At 33.2% G+C, this 10,137-nt stretch overlaps 5 protein-coding genes across 5 annotated transcripts; 3 read left to right on the top strand and 2 right to left on the bottom strand.

The window, feature by feature from the left end:
- Nucleotides 1-1,831: 1,831 nt before the first annotated feature.
- GO595_000467 (cell division cycle protein 48) lies at nucleotides 1,832-3,232 on the top strand (the record flags this gene model as incomplete). The annotated part of the gene is made up of 1 exon (XM_067917822.1): nucleotides 1,832-3,232. One exon carries the CDS (start codon nucleotides 1,832-1,834, stop codon nucleotides 3,230-3,232), a length of 1,401 nt encoding a protein of 466 aa, XP_067779455.1.
- Nucleotides 3,233-3,238: 6 nt separating this feature from the next.
- On the bottom strand, nucleotides 3,239-4,192 carry GO595_000466 (uncharacterized protein; the record flags this gene model as incomplete). The annotated part of the gene is made up of 1 exon (XM_067917811.1): nucleotides 3,239-4,192. The coding sequence occupies one exon, from the start codon at nucleotides 4,190-4,192 to the stop codon at nucleotides 3,239-3,241; it is 954 nt and encodes a 317-aa protein (XP_067779454.1).
- A 241-nt stretch (nucleotides 4,193-4,433) lies between these two features.
- Nucleotides 4,434-5,396, bottom strand: GO595_000465 (AGC family protein kinase; the record flags this gene model as incomplete). Its single annotated transcript, XM_067917800.1, has 1 exon — nucleotides 4,434-5,396. One exon carries the CDS (start codon nucleotides 5,394-5,396, stop codon nucleotides 4,434-4,436), a length of 963 nt encoding a protein of 320 aa, XP_067779453.1.
- A 1,424-nt stretch (nucleotides 5,397-6,820) lies between these two features.
- Nucleotides 6,821-8,251, top strand: GO595_000464 (uncharacterized protein; the record flags this gene model as incomplete). Its single annotated transcript, XM_067917789.1, has 1 exon — nucleotides 6,821-8,251. The coding sequence occupies one exon, from the start codon at nucleotides 6,821-6,823 to the stop codon at nucleotides 8,249-8,251; it is 1,431 nt and encodes a 476-aa protein (XP_067779452.1).
- A 1,025-nt stretch (nucleotides 8,252-9,276) lies between these two features.
- On the top strand, nucleotides 9,277-10,047 carry GO595_000463 (sex-lethal-like; the record flags this gene model as incomplete). Its single annotated transcript, XM_067917778.1, has 1 exon — nucleotides 9,277-10,047. One exon carries the CDS (start codon nucleotides 9,277-9,279, stop codon nucleotides 10,045-10,047), a length of 771 nt encoding a protein of 256 aa, XP_067779451.1.
- Between the last annotated feature and the right edge of the window lie 90 nt (nucleotides 10,048-10,137).

Genomic DNA, 10,137 nt, shown 5'->3' with positions numbered 1-10,137 from the left:
ATCTGAAGCATTGTAATTTGAATCATCTGAAGAAAAAGTAGATAAATTAGTAATTTTTAAAAATTTTGGAACACTAATATAATTAAATTCCAAAATTGGGACTATAACATCTATTGTTTTAGTTTCTTTTATAATATTGATTTTCATTTGAGGAATTTCAGCATCATCCAAAGGTTTAGAAGTTTTAGTTATATTAATTGGTTCAACTTTATGTTCTTCATTTATTGGATTAGAAATTATAGTTTTATTTAATGGTTCAACTTTGTGTTCTTCATTAATTGGTTCAGAAATTATAGTTTTGTTAATAGGTATTACTTTATGTTCTTCATTAATCGGGTTGGAAGTAATAGTATTAATAATTGGTTTATTTATTAAGTTATCTATTTGAGCATCTTCTGTTATAATGTTATTAACTTTGCTGATATGTAATTTATCAATTCTAGGACTAGCAGTTAAAATGTTTCTCTTAGGTATAACTTCTAATGAATCTGATTCAGTTGTGATATTTCCGGGATTAAAGGATGGAGTAACTTGAAAATCTTGAGAATCAGAATTTATTGTTGGAAATTCAAGTTCGGGTTCAAATGAAGGTTCTTCTGAATCCAAATCATAAGTAATAGCCTGAGCTTGAATATCTTCTGTTTCTTCAACAAATGGTGAATTAGTAAAATTAAAAAGTTGCATTATTTTTGATTAATTGATCTGTTATCTTGACCAAATGCAATAAAACCAATTTTGGTATTGTTTTGAACTGGTGAACATGAGTTTATAAAGTTTTTCGAAAAATCATAATTGCAATTAATTTGTAATAAATTCCAAGTATTATTAGAAGAATTAATATTTATCTGTTGTTGATTAAGAATATTATACACAATGATCTGAGCTTCATTCCTAATGTGAGAAATCTGTTCATCATTCCAAAATAATCTAAACGGGGATTCTCTAAGTCTGTTTGAACCTATAATAGGACGTAAATCGAGTAGACCTTTGTCAAATTCCTCTATCGTTGTAGGAATGGGAGGATTGTGGGTATTAATTCTTAATATATCATGTTGAATAATAGCTTGTCCTCGTGCTAGAATAGCCCCATTCGAGTCATTACATCTTAAAAAAAAAAATCTGAGAATATTAATATCTGATGAAATAATCACCCAATTTGGTGGTGGAGGTAATGGTGTTCCTTCTGGGCTTGTTGGTGTTGGGTGGTAATGACGACCTCGTATTAATAAAATTTCTTGTTGAAATGGAAGTTCTTGATTAATCTCAAGAACAAAATCTTCATCATTTTCTTTTTGTTCGAGGTCTGGGGCTTCCTCTTCAATAATCGGTTCTATCCTGTGGTCTTGTGCCGTTATTTCATGAGTAGTGTCGGATTTTTCCGCAATATATTTATCTGATAATTTTTCCGACCGAACAAAACTGGTATCAATCGAGTGCCCTGGGGGAGTTATTTCCGAAAATCGAGTTCTCGGACGCAAAAAATCAATATTCATGAAAAATCAAAAAAATCTCCTCCCGTGTGGTTCGAACACACGACTTCCAGATTAACAGTCTGACACTCTAACCAACTGAGTTAGGGAGGAAGTCTGAAGAAATAAATATAATTAATTAATAATATATCAAAGAAATATTTATGTCATTGGTTTGAGATCATCAATGATTTTGGAAAAATTCACATACCAATTTTATTTGAGATAATATTTTTTGCTTTATTATTTTTAAAAAAAGTTGCTTGTTTTTTATCATTCATTGTCACAACAATTCTGCCGATGGATTCAATTCTTTTTTGGTTTTTCAAAGTGGTTATAAACCGTTAAATATTATTTGTTTGATGCAATTCATTGTTGAAAACACTGATGACCCTTATGACTTTTCTGTTTATGTACATCCATCTAGGCTAAGCCAACTTAACTTACCTGAAGGTGGCTTTGTAAAAATAAGGTCACGAGCTCGAAAAGACATAATTTTGAAAATTTCATCTGACATCTCATATTGCCCATTATCATGCGTGAGAATGAGCAGATGTGTAAGGTTGAACCTTCTTGTCTTTTTGGGCGAAATTGTTCTTCTCGAGGCGTATTCAAATCCAATTAAAAATGCAAACCAAATCAAAATAGCATCAACAGCTTCTTCAGCCAAATTGTTTGGTGGTGATCCACTTGATCTTTTGAAGTTTTCCAAATACAATTTAAATAATTTAATAATCAAGGAAAATATGGTTATTCCGATAAATGTCCTCCAAAAAACATATGAATTCCAAGTTGTAAGTTGTGAACCCTCACCATGTCATATCTCTGATTATCGTGTATTCCAAGTTAGCACAAAGCCAATCAATAATCAAAACTTACCAAATTTCTCATCCATTTCATATGCCGATATTGGCGGTCTACATGAGGAACTAAAACAAATTCGCCGTTGCATTGAACTCCCATTTCTTCAACCTCAAATATTTGATTGCATTGGCGAACATCCACATCGCGGAATACTTATTCAAGCTCCGTCTGGTTGTGGTAAGACTCTTTTATCTAGAGCTATTTGCAACGAGACACCATTAAACTTCAGATATATTTCAGGAGCTGATCTTTATCCCAAGTCACCCGAAAACTCGTTACTAATTCTTCGTCGGTTTGCTGATAGCGCTCTTTCTAACACACCATCGATTGTTTTCTTTGATGATATTGATATATTTATATGTGACAAAAACATTGAAAAACGACTTTATTACACAATCTTAGGAATCATTGATCGAATCTTATCAAACCCAGAAACCGTATTCATTGCTACAGCTAAAGACAGTTCTCAAATTCCAGAACAATTTTTAGGGGTACCCCGATTATCCAAAGTAATTTCTATTTCTCTTCCTAACAAAGCGCAAAAAGCAGATATTTTCAATGTTATATCACGAAGAATTCTTTCAGGCACAAATATGGTCACTGATGAATTCATAGATTCGTTAAATGTTTCAACAGGAAGTGAAATTAGACTTTTTATTCAACGTCAAATAGCAATGAAAGCACTTGACTTGCTTGAGAATGTCGTTGCAAACAATAGGCCCCTTCAAATCGGGGAAATTCTTAAAATGCGAGTCCCATTTGGAGGAAATTCACCGCCGCAGACGATTGAGCCGACCGTTAACGATGATGTGTTTGCCATAACCGCCCCATCGTCAGGGAGCCCTTTTGATTTGGGTCAGTCATCATCACAAAAGCGAAGGCGCGGAAAGAAGCACTAAGTTAAGTTAGTCATGGCGAGTTACTTTTACGACATTTACAAGGCAAAACTCATCGGAATTCTCAAATGCAATTGCACAATAAGATTCATTGTCATTGATTTGATACCAGTCTGCAGATATAAGTGACTCTGTTGAAGATTTGGTTGGGATTATCTGTGACATTTCTCTAGCTTTGCCTCTTTGAACACGTACCATTGCAACGGTTTTCCCTTTGACCGCATTAACCGCTAACTCGCCTCTATCGTCAACAATAAACGTGTGTTTATCGGCTTTCACTCGAAAAAGTGGAATATATGTGTCTTTTGTCCATGCAATGAGGCCGCCTTCTGCGGAGATAAGGATTAGATTTGAAAGAATTTGTATCCTTTGGACTTCCTTCGGATGAACAATAAACTTAGCTCTTTTTTCAAGTTTGAATTCATTAATATCAAAGACTCTCATGTGTCTGTATTGGCCAATATAAAATACATTACCATCAATCGCTGCACATGTACATTTGCCTTTGACACTAACAAGATCTGCGCGTTCATAGTTTTCTGAGTAAAATGCAACTGCATTTTGTTCTAAAAGAGCAATAATTCCACCATTCAGTAGAAAAAAAGCATTAAGAAAAGGAACAGAAGAATTTGGTGACGGAATTTGTGTGATAAGAGAATTTGTGTCAGTATCAATTATCGTTAGTTGCTTTTCAGAAACAACTAATAGAAGATTGAGAGAAACAGGACTCCATTGGAGATCAATAATTGAATCATGAGAGCCATTTTGTGGAAGTGAAAAACGCTGTGCATTGGGTTGTGATAATTTGCTATGAATGATAGCATTCATTCGTGAAGAGCCAAAAGCAACTTGGTCTATTCCAAACCTAACACAACTTATTGAATCAACACAATCTTGTGGAATCCATTCTAATTCTATTGCATTTTTGATCTGAATGGTCCACTTGTCGAATAGAGCAGTCATCTGGCCAGTTTTCATATCACATTTCAATAAAACAAATTTCTTTACAAACCTACAAAAACATTAAAAAACATCTCATCTAAGCATCATTTAGAGTAACTGTATGGACTCTTTCTATTGCAAGTTGTTTCTTCTATCTTTTAAAAATTGATAATTTATTTTCATCAAACTTTTTCACTTAAAAATAAGATCATTCGCCATAAAATATAACAAAAAAACAGAAGACAAAATGAGACATGACATTTTAATCCATCTTATTGATATTACTGTCTGTATAGGAAAACCCTGGAATATTACCAAACGTAGGAGGAACAAAAGAATCTGCAGCTTCTTCAGTGGTAAATGTAGGGTCGAAGTTTGTTGTACCCAAGAAATCTTTTGTCTGTGGAATGAAGTTTGGTCTGTATTCTTTGTTGTAAACCTTATCCCATTCGAACCCCTCGAAAAATGGATGGCTTTTAAGCTGGTCAAAAGTTGGTCTTTTTTCTGGATTTTTCGTAAGTAATTTTTGTATGAAGTCTACAATGCGTCTATCTAATTCTGGAGGGAAGTACAACTCTCCTGACACTATATTTGTGAACATTTTCACTTTGTTTTCATCGAAGAAAGGAGTTGTTCCAAGAATCATTTCATATGTTAAAATTCCAAGAGCCCATATATCTATTTTATAATTGTATGGCTTTTGTAACAACACTTCTGGTGCTAAATATTCTGATGTCCCACAGAATGTGGTTGCTGAGTCTGTCAGTTTTATCTCTTTTGAGAGGCCAAAATCGGTTATTTTGATGTGACCGTTTGCGTCGAAGAGAATGTTTTCGGGTTTAAGATCTCGGTAAATGATTCCGATCGAATGTAAGTAAGAAAGTGCGAGCCCTATCTCAGCAACGTATAATCTTGCATCGTCGATTTGAATTACACCAAGTTGTTCCATATGATAAAAAAGCTCACCACCTGCTGCATACTCAAGACCTAAATAAAATTTAGACGGCGTTTGGAATGTAAAACAAAGATTAACTATGAATGGATGATTGGCTTTCATCATGATATTTCGTTCAGTTAAAACAGATTGTTCTTTTCCAGACTCTGCAAGTTTTGATTTTTGTATTGTCTTGAGAGCAAAAAGTTCACCAGTGTCGATCTTTTGAACAAGCATAACTTTTCCATAAAATCCACGACCAAGAACGGATAATATTTTGAATTGATCCATTGAAAGAGATTGAGGTGGATTTGCAACAGCAATTATAGCAGATATCCAATTATTGCATGTTTCAATTGAATCTGCACTAAAAAAATGTATATCTCCACCTGGAATTTGTAATTGAAAACGAGGAATTGCTGAGCCTTCAACGAGGGAACAATTTGCTTTATGTGGGATCGAAATTGTTTGTTCTATAATTTTTCCAGCTTCATCTTTGGAAATAATTCTGTTGAGTTAGAAAAAAAACATACAGTTTTTGATCTCGAAGTACAACATACCTTCGGTGCCATAAGCCTTGCCTTGTTCCTTTTTTCTTGAGCCACCCAGAAAGAATAGGTGTGCCACTCATTCAATATGGCTACGATCCTTTATTTCGCTTCAATTTTGGCGAAACTGTCAAATTTGTGCATATGGTTTTTTATTTTTTTCAATAAACCATTGATTTGGAGGCTGGTTTCAAATAACGATACAAGTTTTTCAATTGTTTAGCTGTGGTGTCAGGCCAAGCCTCAACTACAGCAAAACTGTAAAAAAAACACCTAACAAATGTTGCCAAACAATTTTATGTTCGAAAAAATGACTATCTGCATTTATTGAATCTTTATACTGTAAGTAGGTCTACATAATGTAATGTGAATATTTGTAAGATGTAATTTTCTCAATTCTGAAAAAAGCATACAAAAATTATATTATCTTCTTAGCAATATGATTATGCTCAAATTTAAGCTTAGTAGTTGGATGATGTAAAAATAATTTTTTCATTATACTTAAATCAAATATTAATAAGTATCAAAAAATATACATTATGAGAAACTTTTCAAGGTCCATTGCGCAAAATAAAAATTAAATCAATCAGAAGTTAGTTTAGGTGAATTATCAAAATAATTAAAAATAAGATTTTTATTTCCTTTAAATTTTTTGCAAAAAATTAAGTTTTACGAAAGCATCAAAACAACAGTAAAAATGGCGATTTAAATTTGGGTAATGACAAAAATCTATGTTGTTTATTTATCATTTTAATTTTTTTTTGGAAAATTTTCTTTAAAGTAAACCAATCAAAAAATCTTACATTTAAAGTTGGCCGAACAAACATAAGGAATCTGCCCAAAAAATTTGCTGCTGAGATAATTTTCTAAACATTTTTTGATCATTGACATGTGTTTTGTATTGATTTTTTGACAATGTGTTTAATTTTAATAATTATTAAAACATGAATTCACAATACGTACACTGTAGAAATGAAATACGTGCTTTCGTATTTCAATAAATTTAAGCTACTAGAAAATTTTCGTAAAATCTAATGCATTAAATGCAATTTTTGCCTGTTTAGTTTTCAACGCTTCACCGTACTCCAAACAAAACAATGTTTTGAAAACATTACAACGATTCAAAAATTGAATTGGAAAATCAGCCGTTTTTTAACCAAAATATTTATGAAAGCTTCTCTTCTTTTCCACCCAATTCCTTATGCAAGATCCCTTCCTACTGATGAATCACAATTCCGTACTGTGTTTCAAAGTAACGCAAGCGTAGCTTCAAATTTATCACGTCAAACAAAATCACAAAATCCAACACCTAATGATTTTCAAGATTATCTCAAATTACTTTATCAATACATTGGCGCTCCATATAGGTCCAGATGGTGTAGCCCATTTTCACCTGATGTTGTTATTCCTTCAAGTTCAATTGAAATTGAAATAGCAAATACAATTTGGAATTATATTGCTTATCTTCATGCCCACATCGTACAACTTGATTCATCAGATACCGAAAATCTTAAAACTATGAAGCCATTAATTGCTTCATGCATTTCATGTATTATTAATTTGAATGATATAATTCCACGAATCCAAAGTCCGATATTTACTCCACAACTCTTAACATTTCTTCAGTGCTATAATGACTATCTTGTTTGTTGTTGGAAATATAGTATCATATTAACATCTCCAAAAGAAGAATTTTACCCCAGGACTTCACACGCAGCACTTATTGCAATTGATCAATGCGTTGAACAAGCTCGAACTCTTGATAATTTTGCACAATCTTATTTCCTCCCAATATGTCAATCAATACAGATCTATCTCAACGGCCAAACCAGATACTTCATGGGCAAGGTTGCTCTTAATGGCCAAGATTGTGGCATTGCTATTGCCAATTTCAAAGATGGACTTCATTTTCTCGAAAAGCCACTTAACATTACAACGCCATATGGCCAAACCATAAGTACCGCTATCCAACTCTTGAAGAAGTCGCTCGAGGCAATTCTTCAAAATGCTCTTCAATTGAACAAATCGATATATTCCCAACTTGTACCTGCAGTTCCACCAAAATATCCACCGCCAATACAACCTACTAAGATAGAACCCGACACATCCATCATTCTTTCTGTCGTATCAAATTCTCAATCATATGAACCTAGTTTCTCATCTCCACAAACTCCACAAGCTCCACCAGCCCAACAATTCTCACAACCATCACAGCCTGCATTCAAGCCACAATTCGATTACAGTCAACAAGACGCATCAACATTAACCGCCCCAACCGTTCAAACCGCTTCAGCCGCCCAAACCGGCGATGGCACTTTTCCCGAATGGGAAGCAATTTGTTTGTTAAAGCAACAATTGATTCCAAAAATTGAGGAACTTCAAAGGAATCCAAACCAAGTATATCAACAAGTATGTAGCGAACTAAAAGAACAAATTAAGCAAGCAATGGCATCTGATAACATAATTAATAATACAATCGAAAAGTTTAAGTCAAATCAAGTAGCTAAATCTGTCGTAGATGGATTGATAAATCAGGCATCTACATTTTATACATCTGTGGAACAAAGATTAAATAAGTTACAATTAACTGGAAAATGAAAAAAATTGAAAATTTAATAAAATTTCTCTGTAAAAGCTTTTGTTTTAATGACTTTTTTAGATTTATAATGAAAATTTCATAAATGTTTAAATAAGATATTAAATTTTAAAATTAGTAGGGTTTTTCATCTTGGGCAGATCTCTGCCCACAGAAGCACATATTTTTTAATGTGAACATTGGAAAATACCTACCTATTTTAGCAAGACCGCCTTAAGAGTAAAAGATTGATTTCACTTTTCTAAAAGTTTTGCCATTTCTTCAACGGTTATTTTTTGTTTTTCATTTTGGGCAGAGGTAAGAGGAAAAAGTATTGAATTTTTTGCAACTGCTTTTATGGTAAGGCTTTAAATAGTGATATCACTTTTTATTTTCGAGCAGGATTTTTTGGCTCAGTGGAACAGGTTCTTTTTTTGGGCAAACGGTCAAATCTCTTATTCAATGCTTCCAAAGTTGAAAAAGCTTTTAGGCGTAGAAGGGATGTGTAAACGAAATGCTTTAGTACAAGTGTTTAATCAATTTTTTTTTGATCCTAATTGTTATTTTATTATGACTTCATTAACAAGAGATCCTCTTTTAAAAGTGACATTTATTCAACTTATATCATTAGGGGCACCCTGCCCATTTTGTTCTATTTTTGCCAAAAATAAAAAACACTAAAAATTAGATAAAAACTTTATGCTTGTGAAGATGTCCCAAAAAATTGTTTGTATTCAAATAAATCAAAAAAAAATGGTTTAAAAATTCATTTGTTGATCACAAAAAAAAGCAAAAAAAGGTAAAACCATTAGATGTTTATCTTTACTAATCATCCATATCAATAAAACAAATACTATGATGAATTCATCTTCTATATTATGAAAGTTATTCCATCCGAACAAATTTCGAAAGGGCCCATTTTACAACAATTGAAAAATTTCATAAAAAAATTCATAATTTTGAATAGGTGATTGAATTTTGAATGTCAATTTTTAAATCAGGAATAGCTTGCCAAAATCAACGATCACGCAAACGGTCACGACAAAAAATGGCTGAGGAGATAACGCCAAAACCACGTTTCAAGCCAACGTCATTAAAAAACAATCGTGGTTCAGGGGCCTACCAAAGGCCCCATGGGTCGCGTTCGCGTCCATGTTCGACCAATATCGAACCGTCAACAAATGTTTTTATTAATTACATCCCTGCAGAATTTACCGAAAAGGATCTTCAAGACTTATGTTCGCAGTTTGGGAAAATTGTGCGGAGCAAAGTCATGATAAATCTCGAAACAGGTCAATCAAAATGTTTTGGATTCGTGCGCTTCGAAACATTGCAACAAGCTCAAGCTGCAATACGTGGGTTAAATGGTCTTCAAATTGGTCAAAAGCAACTCCTTGCAAAGTATGCCCAATCCAAAGAGAAGCAAGAACAAGTATCAGCGACCGTTTATATTAAACGGCTTCCCTTAACGGTCGACGTTCCATATGTACAGAATATTTTCTCGAAATTTGGACAAATTGTTCAAATTACGCCGCATATGTTTGATTTAATTGACCCGCAGTCATGGAGGTGTATCATCAGATATACAAATTGTCAATCTGCAACAGATGCAATTGCCGCAATGAACAACCAGATTATCTTTGCCGGTTCGAAACCAATTCATGTACGATATGCAGATGAAACACGTATGAGCTATTCGTCATTTTTGCCTTATAGCCAAAGCTTCAATTCTAATGATGATCCTTTTGATTCCAATAATAATTTCGACCAAATAAACCACTACGAAATGCAGTTGCTTCCCAGCTTTCTTCTCGAATAATTCCAAATATCATGATAAACTATCACAAAATCGATTTTTTTTTATGGATAAATGAAACCAAATTGTTTTCAAAAATCTGTCAACAAAACC

Source organism: Histomonas meleagridis, assembly GCF_020186115.1.
Source record: "Histomonas meleagridis strain 2922-C6/04-10x chromosome Unknown contig_10, whole genome shotgun sequence".
Lineage (NCBI taxonomy): Eukaryota > Parabasalia > Tritrichomonadida > Dientamoebidae > Histomonas > Histomonas meleagridis.
This window is presented reverse-complemented; position numbering and strand designations above follow the sequence as displayed.